The 26,419-nt window shown below is 45.1% G+C and overlaps 1 protein-coding gene across 4 annotated transcripts; it reads left to right on the forward strand.

Moving 5' to 3' along the window:
* The first annotated feature begins 312 nt into the window (after nt 1-312).
* Nucleotides 313-24,950, forward strand: LOC311120117 (cleavage and polyadenylation specificity factor subunit 6-like). 4 transcript variants are annotated; one of them, XM_084194734.1, is made up of 12 exons: nt 313-396; nt 4,180-4,389; nt 4,647-4,750; nt 4,984-5,126; nt 5,471-5,638; nt 8,308-8,421; nt 9,708-10,218; nt 10,636-10,773; nt 11,369-11,484; nt 15,220-15,373; nt 15,872-16,075; nt 24,346-24,950. In XM_084194734.1, the coding sequence occupies exons 1-11, from the start codon at nt 337-339 to the stop codon at nt 16,068-16,070; spliced, it is 1,917 nt and encodes a 638-aa protein (XP_084050860.1). In that variant the 5' UTR covers nt 313-336; the 3' UTR covers nt 16,071-16,075; nt 24,346-24,950. The 4 variants fall into 4 exon arrangements, with proteins under 4 accessions (XP_084050860.1, XP_084050861.1, XP_084050862.1 ...); XM_084194735.1 differs by having other exon boundaries at nt 15,887-16,075; XM_084194736.1 differs by lacking the exon at nt 10,636-10,773.
* The last annotated feature ends 1,469 nt before the right edge of the window (nt 24,951-26,419 follow it).

The raw sequence follows: 26,419 nt of genomic DNA on the forward strand, positions 1-26,419 counted from the left end.
TACTCCTCAATCCAATGCAGAAGTACAGAGTAGATCATCATCTTCAATAATATTTTTTTATAAAGTAGCCTACTATACTCAGTAATAGGAATTGGTCTTCAATAAACCATTGGGTAAGAGAACATTTTGACAAAATAAGCATAAACGTCATGTTTATACATAATGTACATAGTTGCATGTATCCCAGACAAAACACTACTGTCATTCAAACAATTTGGCAATGTTTGTAATAGAAAATGTGATAATTTGATTATTCGCCCCAGATGTGACGTTTTCTGCTTTCCTGTTTGCATTTTGTCTTGTTCAGGTCGATCAGTGGAGGAGGTGGTCTGGAAAATGGCTGACGGAGTTGATCACATCGACATCTACGCCGATGTTGAAGAGGATTTCAACCAGGTATGCAAACAGTTACATTTGTTTAAATCCTACACCTTTATAGACGTATTTGTGGTTTGGGCCTAAAAAAAAATATCTCGCGAAAATGCTTATTGAAAGTTAAACCGAGCTATCTGCCGTCGGATGAGACCTGCAAAGCGTCGTCTGTGTTCGCCGCAGCGTTTTTGAATTGCAACTACGCAATAGTTTGTCAAATATGTAAAAAAAAAAAAAATAGTAACGTGGATGTTGTGTACGTCTAAGTTTTCGATCATGTTTGTTAGCTAATGTATACATTTCTAGGTAAAATATCACGTTTCACTTTGCAAGCCAACGTGCTCGTTCCATTGTTAATGACAGGAGGTTGTTGTACTGGAGGCGAAGTGGCGGGGAAGGCCTCGCCGTGGCCTGGTTTGCCGTCATGCGCTAGCGTATATTGGTATTCAACTACCTAGTTACACATTACCGTGTAACTGTTTCGGTAATAATATATAACAATATGGCCTGTTTGCTAATGAGGTTTTTTTTGGGGGGAATCGATGGTTAGTTTGTAGTTTCCCTTTTCCGTCGCGGCGTCACTCCCCCTGCTTGCTGGCTAGGCTAACGTTAGCTGTTATGTTGGCGTGTTGCTAGTTTTTCTAAAAACATAACGTATTCAAAATACCATATTGCACAAACATGAATGATTTTGTAAAAATAAATAAACTGCCTTTCTAAATCTGATACTTTAGTTAGTTATTTTTATGCATTTTTGTTGATGCCAGACAGTGCTTAATTTCTAAATCGGGAGGTCCCGGAACACATAGTGAGCGCGGGGGGGGGGGGCAGTGAGGTACCGGGGGGGTCTGAAGTACCTGGGGGGCTCTGAGGTACGGGGGGGGGGCTCTGAGGTATCGCGGGTGGGGGGCTCTGAGGTACTGGGGGTGGGATCTGGGGGGATCTGAGGTACCGGAACACATCGAGAGAGAAAAAATGTCAAACAACGTAGCAGCCAAGTAGCCTTCTATCTATGGTGGTGAAACTGACAGCACTCTCCAAGGTGCTAATTAATTCAAAGCATTTTAGACGTCATTGCAGTATGCCCACATACTTGAGTATAGCTGCGGGTTTCCCAATTTCTTATAGCCTCATTTTCTAGACATCAATGGTACAGCAACATTTTTAGACGACACTGCAGAACACCCGCCATATGCACACATACTCAGCTGTGGGGCTTACAAGACTCGAATTTCATATCATTTTCAAGACATCAATGTAGCAGTAGAACAAATATCACAATATCGGAACATCACTTCAAATAAAATAAATCAATGTAGGATACAGCAGAACACACATATGATAATATATAGGCCTCCTGCCTATGTGATAATATGAAGCACATATTCAGATTACAAACTTGTGCTGTGAAGGTAAAGGATTTTTTTTCCCCCTGCCTTAGTTTTCAAAACCTCATGCTGACTCTCCCCATGTCAAGTCCATTTAACTCCTGAGAGTCCTTCTTGCTCAAAGCCATGAGCGGGCATGTGGCTGTGATGTTTAGCCTCCTAAGGCTGTTCTGAAGACTAGCTGTAGTGTCTATTTTTGTTTAGTGTTAACCTGGGTGTCTACAAGGCTTCCTGCCACAAAATGCGCCTTTTGTGAGGGCTGACTATGTTACCCTTTGTAAAAAAAAAAAAAAAAAATTGGGCCTTTCCCACGATTAGAATTCAGTAGGGAGACGACTAGGCTACGTGACGTGATTATGTAGGGACCTCTTCACTAGCTGACCACCACTACCAAGACCTGTGTCAAGATCAGTTACTTACCCCACTGGCCCTCCCCATAACCTCTATGTACAAATAAGAGAGCAGGTCTGGAATCAGTGTGGCAGGATAGGATGATTGCGTAGAAGGATCACCATGCTTTTACATTATGGTCTTTCTTGGGGGCGGGAGAAATGACGAGGAGGCAACTTGATTTAATGCTGATCGCTGTTATTATAATGTCTACAGTGCGAACAGTGAAATAATTAATAAATCATGCCGAGAGAGGTACCGGATCTGGGCAAATAGGTGCCAGAACAAATAAAGTCAAATCTGAGAAGGGCCACGGTAGGATCCGGCTCAAATTCAGTACTGATGCCAGATGAAAATGCTACTGTATTCGTTTTGAGATGAGTTTGATTCTCATTGATCAATGTTAGCTCTGGTTAAGTTACGTGGGGGATATTTGACCCAGTTCACACATACAAATAGAATTGCAGATATCTCTATGGTTTCGCATATCAGCTTTCTGCAAAGATTGCCAACTGCACTCCTTTGATTCAGTGTGTGTAGACTAAAGTGCTGGGGCCCGTGTAGCTCAGTTGGTAGAGCATGGCGTTTGCAACGTCAGGGTTGTGGGTTCGATTCCCACGGGGGGCCAGTATGAAAAATGTTGCTCTGGATAAGAGCGTCTGCTAAATGACTAAAATGTAATATGTATTCTGTTGGTCATAGTTATGTAGTCTTTTCAATGTGTATCTGTGCACTTTTTTTAAAGGCACATAAAAAAAAAAAATCAGACATAATCATGATCTCCAGCACCACCCCCAACATCAATATATGTGAAAATGGTGCGTTTCTATGTTTTGTAGTTTAAAAAAAGATGGAGGAAGATGCGCGTTTCCATTTTTTTTCTTACATTTGAGTCATTTAGCAGACACTCTTATCCAGAGCGACTTACAAGAGCAATTAGGGTTAAGTGCCTTGCTCAAGGGCACATCAACAGATTTTTCACCTAATCGGCTCGGGGATTAGAACCAGCGACCTTTCGGTTACTGGCGCTACGCTCTTAACCACTAAGCTACCTGCCGCCTATTAATGACATCATCTGTGTGCATCGTGATTTTTAACCAATTGTGAAGGAGCCATTTCCTACTAATTGGTTGACGTCGTTGGAAACTCTTACCTTCCTTTCTTTATTAATACGGAACATAGAAATGCAACGTTTTCACATGTTGTTGGGGCGGTGCTGGAGGTGAATATGCAGTTCACAAAAACCCAATCCCTTTAAAGTGCTTGGCATATTACTCTTTTTTAAGCAGATTGAGTGAGTTTTAAAAGCAGTAAGAGCACAGGCCATTTGTACTGAACAAATCAGCATATTGCAAACACTCATTTGGACGTTTTACTTATCCAAGTTCTGTGTTGTTGACTCGAAGCAAAGTAACTAATAGTGTTTGTTAGGAACTCATTAACACTGTGGACTGTGCCAGATATGATATAACTGTTGGACTGAAAATAGAACCAGCTCTAGCTCAATAAACTGTTACTGTTGAAATGTTGGCTAGATAATGTGGATCACATTGTTTGCCTTCTATTCTTTGTATTTCCTGCCCTGAATATCACACGTTGTGTAACTGCAAAGCAGCTAAGACCTCATTCTGCTCGCAGACAATCACACGTGTCCTCTGTAGCTCAATGTGGTCCTCTGTAGCTCAATGTGGTCCTCTGTAGCTCAATTGGTAGAGCACGGCGCTTGTAACGCCAGGGTAGTGGGTTCGATCCCCGGGACCACCCATACGTAAAATGTATGCACACATGACTGTAAGTCGCTTTGGATAAAAGCGTCTGCTAAATGGCATATTATTATTATTATTATTATGTTGTTGTTGGGCACATTCCAGGTCGTCTTTATTGATATCACTGTGGGACCCAACATTAACACGAAAGAGCAATCTTTTAAAGTGTATTAAAGACAACCTGGAGCACAACTATTGATTGACAGACTGTGATGTAAGGTTTACCTTCATGTCCTCTCTCTTGTCCGTTCCCCCCCCCACAGGAATCAGACTACCCTGTCCATGATCAGATAGACCTGTATGACGATGTTATCTCTCCTTCGGCCAATAACGGAGACGCACCTGAGGACCGGGACTATCTGGACAACCTACCCCCACCTGCTGGCTCCGAGGGGAACAAGAGCACCCCTCCCAACGTGGTTTACACGTACACTGGCAAGAGGATCGCCCTGTACATAGGCAATCTCACATGGGTATGTTGTGGGTCTGGATAAGAGCGTCTGGTGAATAACAAAGATGAAATAAATGGGCCAGTTACTCAGACCCAGATTAAGTTTACTTCCGGAGTTAAAAAGCATGCTCAGTGGGTCTTTGAGAATCGTCATTAAAAGTGCTTTTTAGTCCAGGGATAAGCTTAATCAGGGTCAGGGAAACAAGCCCTTAGTGTGCCTCAATTATGTAATGTCTCTTGACAAAGGTCTTGATGTAAAAAGTGCTCACCCCCTTCCAGTGGACAACAGACGAAGATTTGACAGACGCCATTGGATCAATAGGCATTAAGGACCTGCTGGAGATCAAGTTCTTTGAGAACAGAGCCAACGGCCAGAGTAAAGGGTGAGCTTCCTCCTTGTCTTTCATGATCCTTCAAATGACACGCTAACACTCTGAACAGACAGTGTTTTTGTGGATGACTTTCCTAATACCTCTGAACTACACACAGGTAGTCGTTCTCTGAGCTTCATTATTCAATTATTTTAAAGACAAACACAGAAAGAAATACCCAAATAAAAGCCAAAAGGAAAGAAAGAGATGGTGACTTTGGTGGCTTGGTGTGTGTCCCCCGTTAGGTTTGCCTTGGTGTGCGTGGGCTCAGACGCGTCCTCTAGGAAGCTACTGGACCTTGCTAAACGGGAGCTACACGGACAGAACCCCATCGTTACCTCCTGCAACAAACAGTCCCTCAGCCAGTTCGAGATGCAGTCTCGGAAAAGTAGGTGAACCTGCGTGCCTCCCACGGGGGGACGGGCAATTAGTTCTAGAATAATTATTAGAAATTAGTTGTGTCTTTTCGGCACGGTTTACTGACAAAGTAGGTCTGATAACCTGGGAAGACCCAAATACACTGAAGCAGGACCCAAGTATTTGGGGCTTGGGTCTGCCTCTGATGTCAATGCAGAAATTCCAGAAAATTTATTGTACACATTTGATTTGAATAAATACGTTGATTTAGTTAATTAATTAGAGTTTTAGCACTCAGAAGGACCTAATTGGGTGAGCACAATGAGTTGGGGATTTGAATGTTCTCTCTGCCCTCTTCTCTCCCTTTATGCCCAGGTACATCGGGTGGGCAGATGTCTGGCGATGGGAAGGCGGGACCCCCCACCTTGGGCCCCCGCGGTGGCTTCCCCATGGGCCGGGGCCGCTTCCCTGGCCCACCTGGCCCCGGAGGAGAGCGATTCCCTGGGCCCATCGGACCCGGAGGTCCACCGCCACACTTCCCAGGTAAGTACTCTTCACTCCAGCGGCAGGGTCGGTCCGTTCACACTGCTCGCGGCCAAAACCGGGGTGTCCGCGGGTCCTTTAAAAAGTCAGTCTTAAATTCATTTGTAAGTCTTAAAGTCAGTTTTCAAATGTCTTAAAAAATGTGACGGAGATGACTACAGTGTTTCCATTGAATTGTGCCGCTGCTTAATTGTTGCCACGTGGCAAAGAAAAACAATTGGACATCAAATAATACTGGAGGCCACTTTCAAGATGTTGGAGAGGGGCCGTCCAGCCACATGTTGGAGAGGGGCCGTCCAGCCACATGTTGGAGAGGGGCCGTCCAGCCACATGTTGGAGAGGGGCCGTCCAGCCACATGTTGGAGAGGGGCCGTCCAGCCACATGTTGGAGAGGGGCCGTCCAGCCACATGTTGGAGAGGGGCCGTCCAGCCACATGTTGGAGAGGGGCCGTCCAGCCACATGTTGGAGAGGGGCCGTCCAGCCACATGTTGGAGAGGGGCCGTCCAGCCACATGTTGGGAGAGGGGCCGTCCAGCCACATGTTGGAGAGGGGCCGTCCAGCCACGTGTTGGAGAGGGGCCGTCCAGCCACGTGTTGGAGAGGGGCCGTCCAGCCACGTGTTGGAGAGGGGCCGTCCAGCCACGTGTTGGAGAGGGGCCGTCCAGCCACGTGTTGGAGAGGGGCCGTCCAGCCACGTGTTGGAGAGGGGCCGTCCAGCCACGTGTTGGAGAGGGGCCGTCCAGCCACGTGTTGGAGAGGGGCCGTCCAGCCACATGTTGGAGAGGGGCCGTCCAGCCACATGTTGGAGAGGGGCCGTCCAGCCACATGTTGGAGAGGGGCCGTCCAGCCACATGTTGGAGAGGGGCCGTCCAGCCACATGTTGGAGAGGGGCCGTCCAGCCACATGTTGGAGAGGGGCCGTCCAGCCACATGTTGGGAGAGGGGCCGTCCAGCCACGTGTTGGAGAGGGGCCGTCCAGCCACGTGTTGGAGAGGGGCCGTCCAGCCACGTGTTGGAGAGGGGCCGTCCAGCCACGTGTTGGAGAGGGGCCGTCCAGCCACGTGTTGGAGAGGGGCCGTCCAGCCACGTGTTGGAGAGGGGCCGTCCAGCCACGTGTTGGAGAGGGGCCGTCCAGCCACGTGTTGGAGAGGGGCCGTCCAGCCACGTGTTGGAGAGGGGCCGTCCAGCCACGTGTTGGAGAGGGGCCGTCCAGCCACGTGTTGGAGAGGGGCCGTCCAGCCACGTGTTGGAGAGGGGCCGTCCAGCCACGTGTTGGAGAGGGGCCGTCCAGCCACGTGTTGGAGAGGGGCCGTCCAGCCACGTGTTGGAGAGGGGCCGTCCAGCCACGTGTTGGAGAGGGGCCGTCCAGCCACATGTTGGAGAGGGGCCGTCCAGCCACATGTTGGAGAGGGGCCGTCCAGCCACATGATGGAGAGAGAGGGGCCGTCCAGCCACATGATGGAGAGGGAGGGGCCGTCCAGCCACATGTTGGAGAGGGAGGGGCCGTCCAGCCACATGTTGGAGAGGGAGGGGCCGTCCAGCCACATGTTGGAGAGGGAGGGGCCGTCACTCCCCCTCCACCCTTTGCACATGGCGTAAAGGGAGAGATGCATTCTGATAAGCGCAAGCATAGGCTACTGACAGTTGAGCAACATTTTGAAATGTAATTGCGGGAAAGACAGTTTTTAAAACAACGACTTACTGTTGTTAACCAATAAGAGTCTTAACCCCCCCCCCCCCCCACCCCCCCGGCTTGAGTTCCCACTTCCTCAGGTGGAGAATAGACTAGGTCAATAGACACAGAAAACATGCAGGCAAATTCATCTCTGAAGAGACAAAAAATATCTGATTATTTTGACATGTTGCACATGAAAAAAGAGCCATCATGTGTTCCCTGAATTGCTAGATGAAATGGCTAACTTTCATGTCTGTCTTGGCACTGGGAAAACAGCCAGTCCTAAAAATACTACTTTTTGCCAACATGGGCTCATTTCTGGAGGGGAATATAAGCAGGCGTGTGGCACGCGCAGACCTCAAAATCAGTATTACATTTCATTCCAAGTGGCATTTTAAAGGTTAAGTCTTAAATTCAACTAAATGGAACATGCAGATAGCATGAAAAACACTATGCCAGAAAGGATGCCCATTTTAATTGGTTCCATTGAAACTGTGCCCAGACTACAACCAATGAAATAGCTTCCTTTCTGGCAGTGTCTTTGCTGTAAGCCGTGTGAATGGACCTTCCACTGACTGCCAGGCCAGTACTGGTGGTATGCACTGCATAGAATGAACTGAAGATGGGTCTCCTGTCTGTATATTATCCTATCTTCCAAGTGGGCATATGTGGAAAGGATTGGCCACGCTCTAACTTCGTCTTGGTTGGAAAGCACCAACCTACCATCTCTATACACATGTGTCCATTTCAAAACAGTCTGACTCCTGTTCTCTGTCCCCTTGCTTTCAGAATGGTGTCAGAATCTAGTTGTGTGAAGTACTTGGATTGTGTTGGGAGGGGGGGGGGGGTAATATTCAACATTTGTTTTAGTCAGCTTGCCCACATCTTTACCCCCCTTTGAATAAATAAATAGTTAATTTATTTTAGCTTTGGCGACTTCTTCCTGTGGCCTCTGTGGCGCCAGCCTTGTTGTGATTGTGTTTTTCTCCCACTAGGGTCGGGGATGAGGCCACCTGAACTCATTAACCATAGACACCAAGAAGGCCACCTGATGGATATGAATTTCAATTGCTTCCCGCCGGGACGTGATGGGAATTGGCGACCCAGAGGTGAAATGCCTCGACTCCTGTTCACAACAGTGCTAGGGTTGACAAAATTCCCCAAATCTTCCCGAAGTTCCTGGTTTTCCAGAAATCTGGGGGAAAAAATCCTGGTTTTCCAGAAATCCCAGTTGGAAATCCAGTCCAACCTGGATTTGTTTTGGAATTTTGGTAATGTTTTGGAATTTTGCAACCCTTCACAGTGCTAATGTATTAAATAAGACTGATTACCCCGCCTCCTCTCCCCCCTGCGTACATGTTCTCTTTATTAAGGCCTCTGTCTATGGAGTCCTGGGCTGACTCTCTGACTGACCAACCAAGCCCCTTCTCTCCCCCCCCCCCCCCAGTTTAAGTCCTGGGTTATGGATCATTCGGTCTCAACTGTCCATCTTTAAATGCTGTGTTCGTTTTTCTGTTTCTATTGGCTGTTCTGGCCAGCACTCCTGAAGCTAGACAACAGAATGAGTATAGGAGGGGTGTCTTAGATGTCTGAACACTTAACAGCCATCCAGACCTGTCTGTCCTGTCTGACCTGTCTGTCCTGTCTGTCCTGTCTGACCTGTCTGCTTCATACCAAGCTGGTCTTTACTACTCCCGTGACTACTGTGTCCCCCTCTGCTCTGTCTGACTCTCTCCGCCTGCTCTGTCCTGTCTGTCCTGTCTGACCTGTCTGTCCTGTCTGACTCTCTCCGCCTGCTCTGTCCTGATACTCGGCCAACTGCTTCTTGGCTTTCATCGCTAATATCTTGCAAAATCTAAAATGTTGGTCTCGCTAAATCTTTAATTTTGATTGACAGGACACCTAGTCTCAAACAGCCAGAGAAATGTAAATGTATTCCTATACGTTGGACAATGTCAGTATTCACGGCTTCTGTTTTGAGTCCTTGCCTTCTAAGCATGCTTTAACTTTGATCCCACTAATTCAAGGTGGCCGTCAAGGCAATGACCGAAACATACAGGATCACACATTTAGCATTTTCCACATCTTCTCACCGAACGTCATGCACCATAAAATGTCACAATTCCTATCCATAAGGCATTCATTAAACAAACCCAAACTAAGACATTTGCTACAGTCCTTGAGTTCCCTGTTTGCGGTCTCTGGATTCCTAGAACTGCTCGGTGCCCCCTCCTGACACTGGGAACTGCTCGGTGCCCCTCCTGACACTGGGAACTGCTCGGTGCCCCCTCCTGACACTGGGACACCACAATGCTTTAATGTACTTAACAGCTTTCAAACAGTTGGTAGTGAATCTAAACTCAAGAAGGATCTGCTTTGTGTTTCTGTGTTCCAGGTGGTATGCAGGGCCCACCTCGACCCCCTCCTGGCCCCCTGGGTCCCCCCGGCCCTCTGGGCCCCCCTCCCCCAGGACAGGGCCTCCCCCCTCCCATGCAAGGCCCCCCCAACCGCGGCGACCGCCCCCCACCCCCAGTCATGTTCCCCGGCCAGTTCGGCCAGCCCCCCATGGGTCCTCTCCCCCCTGGCCCTCCCCCACACGGCTTCGGCCCTCCTCCGGGGCCCCCACCCCCCCAACAGGGCCCCCCACCCCCTGGTCTTTTTCCTCCTCGACCACCTGGTCCCCTTGGACCTCCACTGTCCCTCGCTCCCCCACCACACATGCCTGGGCCCCGACCCGGAGGCCCCCCACCTGCTCCCCATGTCAACCCAGCGTTCTTCCCTCCTCCTGGGGGTCCCAACAACATGGGGGGCCCTCCTGGAGGGGACGGCAGGGGCCCCAACGGGCCCAACGACCCCTATGGACGGCCGCCACCGTATGACCGGGGAGACTTCGGACCCGCCGGCAGGTAATATAACAGAACGTACTGACAGGTCTACAGAAAGTCAGTCTCCTCCTCCTCGTCTTTTGTTCTGTTCAAACTCCTTTACTGGACTCTAGGTGATGGTTAGTGTTTGATATGACCAAAACGGATCTATTGAATGTCAATTACTGCCATTGTTTTGTCTGAATTTATTTCAGTATGTAGAACAGCTGTAGTAGAAGCAACACAACTGAATCATCCAACACCTTGTATTATAGCACTGTCAGATTCCCTTAGCAACAGTCCTCCATCTTGTGTGTGTGTGTGGGAGGGGCGGGGCGTCTTTTAAAGGGGGGTCTTTTACCTTAGTATTTTGACTAAGAAGCGTGGTTTCTTTAGTGACCCTCCTTCCTGAATCTCCCTCCATCCTTCCCTCCCCCCCCCTCCTCTGGCTGCCTACAGTAACCAGCGTCCCCAGCTAATCTGTGAGTTTGACCTCAGGGCCCCCCTACCCCGCGGCTGTCCAGACCCCTGGATTAACGAGGGGTTGGTGGATCTGAAAAATGGCAGCCAACACTTGCACAATGCGAGTGACCCAGGGTTAGTAGAGATAATGGCCGACCGCTGAAAGCCCATTAGAGACTAGCTTCTCCTGTAATGACCTGGTGCCTGGCTTTGTTGTATTTTGAGAGTGGATGCTTGTTGTGGTTGATTGATGGATTGGCCCAGCTACCATTTTGATAAGCGTTTGTAAACTGTGTGTGTGTTAGTGCATTTCCTTAGATTAGCTAGTTATCACTGGAGTTAATTCCCACAGGCTTGGATGACGTGGTTTGCATCTGCTGTGTAGTTTTAGCTATCCATTAACAGTGTGTGTTCCTTGAATCATCCGATTTGACTCACCCCTCTCTGTTCTCTCAATCTCTCTGGGTCTTTCTCAATTCATCTTTTCTCGATTTCTTGCAACGTCGAAAAATTCATTGGTGGAGAACACCCATGGTTCCTCCCCTCTGACCTTCTCCTCCAATGGCTTTTGAGAAGGCGAGGAGTTAGGAAAGACTTATTGAAAAATAGCTTTTCCTTCCTCTTAAACGTCCTCTGTCCTTTATCTGGTGGTTCTGAGTTTGGGGTTGTTGTTGAGTTTGAAGACCTTAAGACATTGACGCCGTCTCCTTCCTGCTTGTCTCTGTCCCAGGGAGATGGAGTCAGCACGGACACCGCTGAGCGAGGCGGAGTTTGAGGAGATCATGAACCGGAACCGAGCCATTTCCAGCAGCGCCATCTCCAGGGCGGTGTCAGACGCTAGCGCAGGTATGGATCACGCCCTGAACACTCACACATCCCTCACAAATACTACCAACACTCTACAGAGGAGGAGAGGGGCTGAACACTCACACATCCCTCACAAATACAACAACACACTACAGAGGGAGAGAGGGGCTGAACACTCACACATCCCTCACAAATACTACCAACACTCTACAGAGGGAGAGAGGGGCTGAACACTCACACATCCCTCACAAATACAACAACACACTCTACAGAGGAGGAGAGGGGCTGAACACTCACACATCCCTCACAAATACAACAACACACTCTACAGAGGGAGAGAGGGGCTGAACACTCACACATCCCTCACAAATACAACAACACACTACAGAGGGAGAGAGGGGCTGAACACTCACACATCCCTCACAAATACAACAACACACTCTACAGAGGAGGAGAGGGGCTGAACACTCACACATCCCTCACAAATACTACCAACACTCTACAGAGGAGGAGAGGGGCTGAACACTCACACATCCCTCACAAATACTACCAACACTCTACAGAGGAGGAGAGGGGCTGAACACTCACACATCCCTCACAAATACTACCAACACTCTACAGAGGGAGAGAGGGGCTGAACACTCACACATCCCTCACAAATACAACAACACACTCTACAGAGGAGGAGAGGGGCTGAACACTCACACATCCCTCACAAATACAACAACACACTCTACAGAGGGAGAGAGGGGCTGAACACTCACACATCCCTCACAAATACAACAACACACTACAGAGGGAGAGAGGGGCTGAACACTCACACATCCCTCACAAATACAACAACACACTCTACAGAGGAGGAGAGGGGCTGAACACTCACACATCCCTCACAAATACTACCAACACTCTACAGAGGAGGAGAGGGGCTGAACACTCACACATCCCTCACAAATACTACCAACACTCTACAGAGGGAGAGAGGGGCTGAACACTCACACATCCCTCACAAATACAACAACACACTCTACAGAGGAGGAGAGGGGCTGAACACTCACACATCCCTCACAAATACAACAACACACTCTACAGAGGGAGAGAGGGGCTGAACACTCACACATCCCTCACAAATACAACAACACACTCTACAGAGGGAGAGAGGGGCTGAACACTCACACATCCCTCACATATACAACAACACACTCTACAGAGGGAGAGAGGGGCTGAACACTCACACATCCCTCACAAATACTACCAACACTCTACAGAGGAGGAGAGAGGGGCTGAACACTCACACATCCCTCACAAATACAACAACACACTCTACAGAGGAGGAGAGGGGCTGAACACTCACACATCCCTCACAAATACTACCAACACTCTACAGAGGGAGAGAAGGGCTGAATATATACACACACACAAATGCCCATTTTATGCATGTGTTGCTTGTAAATTGTATTGCTTACTTTCACAAGTGCCCCTTTTCTAAATGTCTGTGCTATACCCTGTGATGTTAATGGCTTCCTTTCTCCGTTAGCTGACTACGGCAGTGCGATAGAGACTCTGGTGACAGGATGTTAATGGCTTCCTCTGTCCGTCAGCTGACTACGGCAGTGCGATAGAGACTCTGGTGACAGGATGTTAATGGCTTCCTCTCTCCGTTAGCTGACTACGGCAGTGCGATAGAGACTCTGGTGACAGGATGTTAATGGCTTCCTCTCTCCGTTAGCTGACTACGGCAGTGCGATAGAGACTCTGGTGACAGGATGTTAATGGCTTCCTCTCTCCGTTAGCTGACTACGGCAGTGCGATAGAGACTCTGGTGACAGGATGTTAATGGCTTCCTCTCTCCGTTAGCTGACTACGGCAGTGCGATAGAGACTCTGGTGACAGGATGTTAATGGCTTCCTCTGTCCGTCAGCTGACTACGGCAGTGCGATAGAGACTCTGGTGACAGGATGTTAATGGCTTCCTCTCTCCGTCAGCTGACTACGGCAGTGCGATAGAGACTCTGGTGACAGGATGTTAATGGCTTCCTCTCTCCGTCAGCTGACTACGGCAGTGCGATAGAGACTCTGGTGACAGGATGTTAATGGCTTCCTCTCTCCGTTAGCTGACTACGGCAGTGCGATAGAGACTCTGGTGACAGGATGTTAATGGCTTCCTCTCTCCGTTAGCTGACTACGGCAGTGCGATAGAGACTCTGGTGACAGGATGTTAATGGCTTCCTCTCTCCGTTAGCTGACTACGGCAGTGCGATAGAGACTCTGGTGACAGGATGTTAATGGCTTCCTCTCTCCGTTAGCTGACTACGGCAGTGCGATAGAGACTCTGGTGACAGGATGTTAATGGCTTCCTCTCTCCGTTAGCTGACTACGGCAGTGCGATAGAGACTCTGGTGACAGGATGTTAATGGCTTCCTCTCTCCGTTAGCTGACTACGGCAGTGCGATAGAGACTCTGGTGACAGGATGTTAATGGCTTCCTCTCTCCGTCAGCTGACTACGGCAGTGCGATAGAGACTCTGGTGACAGGATGTTAATGGCTTCCTCTCTCCGTCAGCTGACTACGGCAGTGCGATAGAGACTCTGGTGACAGGATGTTAATGGCTTCCTCTCTCCGTCAGCTGACTACGGCAGTGCGATAGAGACTCTGGTGACAGGATGTTAATGGCTTCCTCTCTCCGTTAGCTGACTACGGCAGTGCGATAGAGACTCTGGTGACAGGATGTTAATGGCTTCCTCTCTCCGTTAGCTGACTACGGCAGTGCGATAGAGACTCTGGTGACAGGATGTTAATGGCTTCCTCTCTCCGTTAGCTGACTACGGCAGTGCGATAGAGACTCTGGTGACAGGATGTTAATGGCTTCCTCTCTCCGTCAGCTGACTACGGCAGTGCGATAGAGACTCTGGTGACAGGATGTTAATGGCTTCCTCTCTCCGTCAGCTGACTACGGCAGTGCGATAGAGACTCTGGTGACGGGATGTTAATGGCTTCCTCTCTCCGTTAGCTGACTACGGCAGTGCGATAGAGACTCTGGTGACAGGATGTTAATGGCTTCCTCTCTCCGTCAGCTGACTACGGCAGTGCGATAGAGACTCTGGTGACAGGATGTTAATGGCTTCCTCTCTCCGTTAGCTGACTACGGCAGTGCGATAGAGACTCTGGTGACAGGATGTTAATGGCTTCCTCTCTCCGTTAGCTGACTACGGCAGTGCGATAGAGACTCTGGTGACAGGATGTTAATGGCTTCCTCTCTCCGTTAGCTGACTACGGCAGTGCGATAGAGACTCTGGTGACAGGATGTTAATGGCTTCCTCTCTCCGTTAGCTGACTACGGCAGTGCGATAGAGACTCTGGTGACAGGATGTTAATGGCTTCCTCTCTCCGTTAGCTGACTACGGCAGTGCGATAGAGACTCTGGTGACAGGATGTTAATGGCTTCCTCTCTCCGTTAGCTGACTACGGCAGTGCGATAGAGACTCTGGTGACAGGATGTTAATGGCTTCCTCTCTCCGTTAGCTGACTACGGCAGTGCGATAGAGACTCTGGTGACAGGATGTTAATGGCTTCCTCTCTCCGTTAGCTGACTACGGCAGTGCGATAGAGACTCTGGTGACAGGATGTTAATGGCTTCCTCTCTCCGTCAGCTGACTACGGCAGTGCGATAGAGACTCTGGTGACGGGATGTTAATGGCTTCCTCTCTCCGTTAGCTGACTACGGCAGTGCGATAGAGACTCTGGTGACAGGATGTTAATGGCTTCCTCTCTCCGTTAGCTGACTACGGCAGTGCGATAGAGACTCTGGTGACAGCCATCTCTCTAATCAAGCAGTCTAAGGTGTCAGCGGATGACCGCTGCAAAGTTCTCATCAGCTCTCTACAGGACTGTCTCCACGGCATCGAGAACAAGTCCTACGGCTCTGCCTCCAGGTAAATACCAACCTCTTTCTCCTTCTCCTGTGGATCCTGTCAAGGTTGGGGTCAATTCCATTTCAATTCAGGAAGCACACAGAAATTCAAATTCTTCTGGAATTGGAATATGGTTTAATTTCTGAATTGACCGATTTTTGACCCCAACCCTGGTTCTTTATAATCGACAACTGAGAGAAGTGATATAAATGAATTGAAGGTGTCTGATAATATCAGGTTGATTTTGAGTACCTGCTAGTCATTGCGCTTGTATTCCTATACTGATCTGTTGTTATTTCCATGGAATGGTGGTGATATGTTTTACCAACTTTAGTTGAATGCACTTATTGTAAGACGTGCTGGATAATATTGTCTCCTAAATGACTCAAATGTAATTGATTGACTGTATCTCTAACTAGTTGTATTGGTGCTGTCATTATTGAAGATATTATTGATGATTTTGGCCGATGGACAGACCTGCTTTGGTGGTTGGTTAAGAGTTTGATGTATGAATGTAAGTTCTGCCCCCAAAAGACGCGAGAGGTCGAGGGAGCGAGACCACAGCCGATCCCGGGAGAAGAGCCGGCGCCACAAGTCCCGTAGCCGCGACCGCCACGAGGACTACTACCGGGAACGCAGCCGGGAGCGAGAACGGCACCGCGGGGACCGAGAACGCGAGCGCGAACGAGACCGCGAGCGGGAGTACCGGCACCGCTAGAGAAGGTGTGTATGCCCGTTCAAACTGGTTACCGATAACCGTGTTACCGCTCTTGTCCCTCAGCTTAGTGCAGGGCAGGGGCCAGGTCGCTATGGCCCAGAACAAGAGGCCCAGAGCGGGACATGACAGGCACTACAGAGCCTACGGTAGGTGGAGGAGGAAGGTAAGTCATTGTTGTACTCTTGACCAGAGCTGACTGTCATTGCTGGTGTGTGTATCTATTATTTGTCTGAGACTTGTTGTATGTTTTTGACTGTATTTTACTTTCATCCTCGTTAACATTTTGACTGTGTCAGTAGGCTTCTATTGCATGTGTGTTGTAGGGAGGTTTTTATATGCAAGTGCTGCTAAGCTTGAAAATGTTTTTAAACCTCTGAAGTTTAAAAAAAGTACTTTATATGACAAATGATCAACACCTGTGAAAGGTTGTTTGTAAAATACGGTAATTGTTTATTGAAGGGTTTCTTTGACACTGATGGCACAATGTGCCAAGAAATTATTTGGCAGTGTTCAAATGTTGTCAAGGTTGTGATGGTACAACTAAAGGGGGTTGTGTGAATTGTTTTGTAGGCCACCAAATGATTACCAAACTGCTTAGTCCCCTTCTGATTTTATTGAATCATGACATAATTCTGAAACATGTTATTGAATTGCTGATATTGAGTATTGGATTCTGTGCATTGTAAGGCCTTTTCTGACCATTGATGCATTGCGATACTTTCTTCTTTAAAAAAAGCTCACAGCAAAAATGTGGTTCTTCCTCTTGTTAACCTGAGGTAATGGTTACATGCAAATTGAAATGTGTAAAATATTTAACTATTTTAAAACCACTTTGTCAGTTCTCTGACCGCTCTAGTATAACTAATAGTATGGGTATGGGGTTATAAAATGGAAAGGATTTTGGTATACCATCTGTAAAAACCTGCCATGTCTTTGCCATGTTTTTCATTTTATCGCTCTGAAATTGATGGTCTTGAACAAAAGGATTTTGGTAATGTTTTTGTATGATAAATGGCATTGATATCAAGCTGGTAAAATGTTTTGTCTATATTAAATTTTAGGCAAAGAGTTAGCCCGTCATACTCCCTTAACGGTCAAACTGAATGTGGTAATCGGGTAACTAGCCCACTATGCCTCCTGTAGGTCAAACTGAATGTGGTAATCGGGTAACTAGCCCACTATGCCTCCTGTAGGTTAAACTGAATGTGGTAATCAGGTAACTAGCCCACTATGCCTCCTGTAGGTCAAACTGAATGTGGTAATCGGGTAACTAGCCCACTATGCCTCCTGTAGGTTAAACTGAATGTGGTAATCAGGTAACTAGCCCACTATGCCTCCTGTAGGTCAAACTGAATGTGGTAATCGGGTAACTAGCCCACTATGCCTCCTGTAGGTCAAACTGAATGTGGTAATCAGGTAACTAGCCCACTATGCCTCCTGTAGGTCAAACTGAATGTGGTAATCGGGTAACTAGCCCACTATGCCTCCTGTAGGTTAAACTGAATGTGGTAATCGGGTAACTAGCCCACTATGCCTCCTGTAGGTCAAACTGAATGTGGTAATCAGGTAACTAGCCCACTATGCCTCCTGTAGGTCAAACTGAATGTGGTAATCAGGTAACTAGCCCACTATGCCTCCTGTAGGTTAAACTGAATGTGGTAATCAGGTAACTAGCCCACTATGCCTCCTGTAGGTCAAACTGAATGTGGTAATCAGGTAACTAGCCCACTATGCCTCCTGTAGGTCAAACTGAATGTGGTAATCAGGTAACTAGCCCACTATGCCTCCTGTAGGTCAAACTGAATGTGGTAATCGGGTAACTAGCCCACTATGCCTCCTGTAGGTCAAACTGAATGTGGTAATCAGGTAACTAGCCCACTATGCCTCCTGTAGGTCAAACTGAATGTGGTAATCGGGTAACTAGCCCACTATGCCTCCTGTAGGTCAAACTGAATGTGGTAATCAGGTAACTAGCCCACTATGCCTCCTGTAGGTCAAACTGAATGTGGTAATCGGGTAACTAGCCCACTATGCCTCCTGTAGGTCAAACTGAATGTGGTAATCAGGTAACTAGCCCACTATGCCTCCTGTAGGTCAAACTGAATGTGGTAATCAGGTAACTAGCCCACTATGCCTCCTGTAGGTTAAACTGAATGTGGTAATCAGGTAACTAGCCCACTATGCCTCCTGTAGGTCAAACTGAATGTGGTAATCAGGTAACTAGCCCACTATGCCTCCTGTAGGTCAAACTGAATGTGGTAATCAGGTAACTAGCCCACTATGCCTCCTGTAGGTCAAACTGAATGTGGTAATCAGGTAACTAGCCCACTATGCCTCCTGTAGGTCAAACTGAATGTGGTAATCAGGTAACTAGCCCACTATGCCTCCTGTAGGTCAAACTGAATGTGGTAATCGGGTAACTAGCCCACTATGCCTCCTGTAGGTCAAACTGAATGTGGTAATCGGGTAACTAGCCCACTATGCCTCCTGTAGGTCAAACTGAATGTGGTAATCGGGTAACTAGCCCACTATGCCTCCTGTAGGTCAAACTGAATGTGGTAATCGGGTAACTAGCCCACTATGCCTCCTGTAGGTCAAACTGAATGTGGTAATCGGGTAACTAGCCCACTATGCCTCCTGTAGGTCAAACTGAATGTGGTAATCGGGTAACTAGCCCACTATGCCTCCTGTAGGTCAAACTGAATGTGGTAATCGGGTAACTAGCCCACTATGCCTCCTGTAGGTCAAACTGAATGTGGTAATCGGGTAACTAGCCCACTATGCCTCCTGTAGGTCAAACTGAATGTGGTAATCGGGTAACTAGCCCACTATGCCTCCTGTAGGTCAAACTGAATGTGGTAATCGGGTAACTAGCCCACTATGCCTCCTGTAGCAGAGGTTGGTCATGGTCTTTACTCTAATGCCCCATGTTTTGTAGAACAGACCATTTTGAGTCTTTTGATGCTGTTAACATCATATTAACACGGTTTTTACCTTTCACATATATCAATTCTGTATGTGCCGTTTTTTTTTTGCATTTGTTCCCTAATATTGAAGGCTTGAGTTTCATAAAGATTTGGCTCAGGTTTTGATCCATCTTGATGGTAACATTGGCTTATACATATTATATATATATATATATACCTCATGGCAATGTAGGGCCCTATAAAATCCACGTTGCGGTGAACGCGTACGCAATCACAGAATCCAGACATTAAAACGGAATTAATCAATATTAAAATGTTTATTGAAGTTAGTAGGAAATCTACTAAATGTGTTGAACTTGGCACAGAATCAACTAAATGTGTTGAAGTTAGTAGAGAATCGACTAAATGTATTGGAAGTTAGTAGGAAATCAACTAACTGTATTCAATTCATTAATTTCTACAAGATTATCATAAGAGATTAACTAAATGCATGAGTGATTCATATTTTACTTTCTGAAGAGGAAACGTCACAGCAATGCCCCAGTCTGTGTTGGGCGTATTTGTCTACCACTTTGTGTAGCCGTTAGCGATTGATGCTAGTGAAATGACATCACAAGCACATTAGAGGCTGATGCTGCCTATTGAAATCACTGATGCTGCCTATTGAAATCACTGGCCACTTTAAGAAATGGAACACTAGTCACCTTTTTAATAATGTTTACATATCTTGCATTACTCATCTCATATGTGTATATACTGTATTCTATAAAATTCTACTGTATCTTAGTCCATGCCGCTCTGTCATTGCTCGTCCCTATATGTATATATTCTTAATTCCATTCCTTACTTAGATTTGTGTGTATTGGGTATACAGTGGCTTGGGGAAAGTATTCACCCCCCTTGGCATTTTTCCTATTTTGTTACCTTACAACCTGGAATTAAAATTGAATTTTGGGGGGGTTTGTATCATTTGATTTACACAGCATGCCTACCACTTTGAAGATGCAAATTTTTTTTGTTGTTGAAACAAACAAACAGAACTTGAGCGTGCATACTCAATTTTAGTCTCATCTGACCAGAGTACCTTCTACCTTCGCCTTTTGGCGAACACCAAACATGTTTGCTTATTCTTTTCTTTAAGCAATGGCTTTTTTCTGGACACTCTTCCGTAAAGCCCAGCTCTGTGGAGTGTACGGCTTAAAGTGGTCCTATGGACAGATACTCCAATCTCCGCTGTGGAGCTTTGCAGCTCCTTCAGGGGTATCTTTGGTCTCTTTGTTGACTCTCTGATTAATGTTGCCTGGTCCGTGAGTTTTGGTGGGCGGCCCTCTCTTGGCCGGTTTGTTGTGGTGCCATATTCTTTCCATTTTTTTAATGGTGCTCCGTGGGATGTTCAAAGTTTCTGATATTTTTTTTATAACCCAACCATGATCTGTACTTCTCCACAACTTTGTCCCTGACCTGTTTGGAGAGTTCCTTGGTCTTCATGGTGCCGCTTGCTTGGTGGTGCCCCTTGCTTAGTGGTGTTGCAGACTCTGGGGCCTTTCAGAACAGGTGTTTGTGTATATATATACTGAGATCATGTGACACTTAGATTGCACACAGGTGGACTTTATTGAACTAATTATGTGACTTCTGAAGGTAATTGGTTGCACCAGATCTTATTTAGGGGCTTCATAGCAAAGGGGGTGAATACATATGCACGCACAACTTTTCCGTTATTTATTTTGTATAATTTTTTTGAAAAAAGTTTTTTTTTTTCACTTCACCAATTTGGACTATTTTGTGTATGTCCATTACATGAAATCCAAATTAAAAATCAATTAAAATTCCAGGTTGTAATGCAACAAAATAGGAAAGACGCCAAGGGGGATGAATACTTTTGCAAGGCACTGCATGTTGTGCAATTGTTAGATATTACTGCACTGTCGGAGCTAGAAGCACAAGCATTTCGCTACACCCGCAATAACATCTGCTAAACACGTGTATGTGACAAATAAAATGTTATTTAACTTGTGTAGCCGTTAGCGATGATGCTAATGTAATGACAACCGTCTTCCGGTAGATGGAAAGGCTTTCCCAAAAACCTTCTCAATTAAATGTTAACTACAAAGTATCTTATGCCCACCTGGCAGAATGATATCATGATTATTTGCATCAATCCAGTGGCCATTTTGTTTATCAAACTCTGAAATCACATGAGTGCTACAGAAACATCGCTAACCGAACCGCCGTCTCTTGCGGGTGCACAGTTGAATTAAAGGGTAACTACACCCAAAAATGTTTTAATTTCTTAGATTTTTCCCAGAACTCAAAAGTGGTCTCCTGATAAGGTTTAAGCATGGTTGTGGACTTTAGAACATACAATGGTGTTTTTATATATATTTTAAATTGATAATTTTTTTAGAGCAAAAAACTGAAAAACTAAATGGAATTAGGAAAGAGAAGAAGAAATATGGGCAAAAAATAAAACCGATTTTATAGGGCCCTTGCAATGTCGCTATGTTTGCCGGTACATTTTAGGTCAATTTGATGACTTTTCAGCCCTTACTACTGCGCATCACACTGTGTGCTGATGCTTTAAACGAATAAGAATACAATGAAAATATATTTGCCAGTGGTACAGTGCTTGAAAATATAAATCAATACAGGTACGGTACTTGTCTGAAAATATCACAATCTATTTCAATGAGGACTAAAATAATCATCATAATTGTCCACAATTCAATGGCAGCCATTTTGTAAATGCGGATATTTTAGGTTTCAAATGGTACACCTATTTGAAGTGAATCTCAAGATTTCACTGTCAGTTGTCTTGTTTTTAGGCTATAGTTTGAAATGGACAGCCAGACAATTCTGACACAATTCCTTGGTGAAATGGTACCTTGGCAATTATCTTGTAGGAATTGAAGGTCAATGGGTGTTTTATTGAAATGGCGTAGTCAAGAAAATAATGTTGTGGTATTTGTCCTTTTTTTTTTTAAATGGGTTGATGGTCACTCAAATTTAAGTTGCCATTGTAAATCCCAAAAGTGATTGCATGTATACCCCAAAATCTGATTGTATTACCGGTTATTAATATATATTTGGCCTATTTTTTTTTTTTTTTTGTATTTGATTGGTTAGTTTGCTGATTAGTAACTAATGCTTGCATTAAATGGGATAACTCCTTTGAATGTACATGTTTGATGAAGTAATTTCTCTGCATTTTTCCCCCCCCCATTTTATTAAATTACTAGCATTTGGTTAAATTATTAAAATAAACGTTATCATTTTAATAATACAACTGACAAATCAATCTAAAATATTAGTTTTAGTCAGTCATAACTTTTTAAATCACAAGGAAACAAACCTAAGGGTTGCTTTTATTATCCTCACTTCATGGTAAAATAAATGCTTTGATCTATGCTTACTACCTTTCAATGTTCACAGATCTTTAACATGGTTTCATTTAGCATTGGGATCGTATGTTCACGATACAGGGAAGCAATGACTAGCTATTTTTCCAATTTGTCTATAGGTGTCTGTGATGTTTTGCAGGCATGGAGAAAGCGGTCCTGATTTCCTGATAACATATTTCTTGCACTGTTTTAACTGTCTCTCTCTCTCTCTCTGGTGTATTCATCCTTCACAACTACGTATCATGTGGTTCCTGCAACACTCATTGGTGTCCACATCATCTCAAGAAGGTTCATTTTGATGAAGGTTCAACCACCTTAACTCTTTCAATATCTCTTGCAAAAATACTCTGAAGGAAGTTAGTACCAGGTCTTTTAAACAAAACAAAAAAATGCAACAACAAATGGTCATTCTTTAATCTATTAGTGATAATTATAAATTATCTGGTGTTTTGAGAACATGTCTTGATGATGCTGTGGCCCCATTGAGATGCTCAATGGAGCTGAAATGATTGTGGGGAGGGTGACGGGACATCTGTTCAATGAAATGTTGGTATTATTAACTTTTGAATTTGATATTCCCAACTATGCACCGTGTAAATTCACTCATTAAGCAATACTCAGCTTCTTTAATTTGATTTAAAATAGAATTGATAAACCAATTAAACTCAGAATTACTACTAGGCTAATAACTACAGTTATATGGAAATTGTCAAAAACAACCAAAATGTACAGCATATTCCTTTACCTGGTGGATGAGTTTGGAAACTGGCTGGGGTGATCTATGAACTGAAATATTATGAATGGTTATGGGGTTTGCAATTCCAATGAATTGTCACTGTAATGTTAATCATGTGCATGCAAGTCTACATTATTTTTTAGTTCTGTTTCAGAGTACTGAATTAAGTGTAGCTCTAGTAGAAGTCTGTCTATAGATTTATCCACATCCCTATGTAGCACCACTACTATTCCTCTCTGTAAAGTTGACCATGTTTGTCCTCTGCTTTTCCCAGTGCTCTGGGCCCAGTTTTTCAAAAGTGATCTATCCGTATTTCGCCTAGGATGAAATGCGTAGAAATATAATGAATAGAACGGGAGTCCACATTCCCGTCAATTAGTCGTCCGTTCTATTAATTGTATTTCTATGCATTTTTAATCCTATCCAATAGGCGAAATCCAGATAACTCTTGGAAAAACTGGGCCCTCGTCACCTCTCTCTTAGACTTGGGGACCAATCCCAAACCGACCGCATAGACCCCTTTTTGTCTTATGGACTTGAGATCTCAGAGGATTTGATAGGTGGAATTCTCACACATGACTTCCACCTATCAGAGGGCCAAGGTAGACTTAACAACCTATTGCTTCCACCTATCAGAGGGCCAAGGTAGACTTAACAACCTATTGCTTCCACCTATCAGAGGGCCAAGGTAGACTTAACAACCTATTGCTTCCGTCTGTCAAATCCTCTTGACGATATTGAAGAAGTGCGTAGGGTCTAGGGGTTGGGATTGGGCGTTCTTTCTATAGAGACCATTGTAGACTTTTCACCCTTGTTCTGCCCATTTTAACTTTTAGATTAGGTTATGAGATGTTTTGTGAACACCCTTAAACAGATTTTATCCTATCCACACACACTAATTGTAAATCTTTTTCTGAAATATATTAGTACTAAGTGCATTACACATTTGAGTACATACTAAATTCAGGGCTCAGCAGGATAGCAGGGTTTAGCCATTGTGGGCACTGCATTGTTCTTCCTTACTCACTGTAATGTGGAATCATTCTCTGACAAGTTGACTACCGTTAGAAAGAGAAGTACCTGCATGTCTTTGTTTTGGTTCCTCTCTGTGTGTGTACTGTACAGTTAGAGGGGGTATGATACAAACAAGAAACTGTATATTGTTGGGCTGCCCCAAACCAAACTCCACCCTTCGTTTTGACACATTTCAGCCTACGGAAGAGGACAGGGACGAGGACGCCGCGTCACAACCAGCAGGCCCTACTTCAGGATCGCCTTGACAACTAGTCCCCCCCCCCTCTCTCTCTGTCTGTCTCCATGGTTACCAGGGGACTGACTACCTGGGAATCGCTCACAGCTGTGTAAGGCTAGAAGAGTTCTTTAAAATCATACTCATGGTTTAAAAAAAAAAAAAAAAAAAAAACTCGACAGCTCTTTTTATTTTTACTGAAATTTTATTTGATGTGAATGAAAAAAAAAATATTACCTACCTGTGTTCACAGGGTTCTTCAAGCTTTGCGAAAATAACAAATTACTACATTTGCCTGTTCTATTCCAAAACAGAAAAGAAAACAGACAACTTTTTTTGACTGCTATAATGTGTACATTTGTCAGGTTAGAATTGTTTTTATAGGGAGGTTTGTTTTGGTTTTTCGTCTTTATTTCCTCATGTCCCTACATACTTTTCTCGTTAGGATAATGTTTGTAAATGTCTCTGCTTTGAATATTAAAATAGATTCTGTGTTGTAATAAACTGTTTACTGGGGTTTTGACACTTAGTAGGAATTGACATTAAATGTGTACGTTTTTGCCTGCATACATTTTTCATATTGAGTTTGACCAAATAGTTATTTTAAATCTACTATGTAGCTTAAGTTGCAAAGTTACGCTGTTATTGACCAACTTAAGCACGGTTGACCAAAAGGTTGTATTTGTCCTGATGCCCAGAATTGGTGAAATCTGGCTTTGAATTTAGCGTAACTACTTTATGCATTGAATAATAGTGTGGCAGATATTTTAATCTCTGACATATTAGTTTGTTCCAAAATGTAGCTACTTGTTTGCAAACATTTGTTTTCAATCACAGTATACTACTGTGTGCCATTTGGATTCAAAAAGTGAAAATCCATGTCTTTTACTAACTGATTGTAGTGGTGTTCAGGACGTTAGTTATATTTTTATTGATTTTTGTTTTATTCATTCATGTTACTAGGAAGTACATTCCAAGGATTCATTACCCTAATATTAATGACACAAGTAGAACAGATTATTGATTTATATGGATGTTTGAGTGATAGGTGATGCAAACGTCACAGATCTGTACAATACTACTACTTTTGTGAACAGAATTAGTCCCTTATCGGCAAACAGGTGCTCCTATTGGCTGGCTGATGTACTGCACTGATTTCTTATTGAGTAGCTTGCCTCACTGTTTTAGGCCAGGTAGGGGTGTGGTAGCCTGGTCCCAGATCTGTATATATTTTGGCCGAGTCTAGACTCATTGTCATGTCTACATTGAATGGCAATAACAAATGCTGGCCAGAGTAGTTGGCTAAAACACATACAGACCTGAGCGGTATACTACAAAGCAGGATCAACGTGTTAGCCAGCTAATTTGCCTAAATATTCGGAAATATTTTATTTGAATTTTTTTTAAATAGAAGCTTGACACTGGTATGGTGTAATGACTCAACAACCAAAAACTTATCAAATTTTAGTGTTCTTAATTAACCAGAAAATCTCAAGTTATTTCTGGTTGTTTATCAAAGTTAGCTGGTTAATTCATTGATCCTGTTATGTAGGATCCCTTTCTGGGACCAGGCCAAGCGGCTGGGACGTAGTAAATGGTTGATTACAATAGTAATAAGGTCCGGGACCAGGCCAAGGGGCTGGATGGGGATTACAGTAGTCTAAGGATATTCAAGTGATGTGTCCATTTTGTAAAGCATGAGAGCACAACCCTTCCCTGGCGTCTCGGGGTCTGTGCACTGACTGGTCTGCCAGATTGAAATAACTGCTATTGATGCCTGTTTTTAAGGCGGTAATGCCTGCCACCTTCCCGTGTATCTCCTCAACTGCCCTGATAGACATTAGCAGTGCTCTCCTGCTAGCGTTGTGTTGCCACGCCACTATCTTCAGATATTTAGGTGGTTATTGTGGCTTGAATCATTCACTGAAACCACTGCTTCAAAGTCAACTTAAAATGTGTGAATGTTACTGGTAAGCCTTTAAATCTAACTATTGGAACAAACATCTATTTTTTAATCAAAATGACTCACTAGCTAG

This window comes from Coregonus lavaretus (genome assembly GCF_964263955.1).
Source record: "Coregonus lavaretus genome assembly, contig: HAP1_SCAFFOLD_711, whole genome shotgun sequence".
NCBI lineage: Eukaryota > Metazoa > Chordata > Actinopteri > Salmoniformes > Salmonidae > Coregonus > Coregonus lavaretus.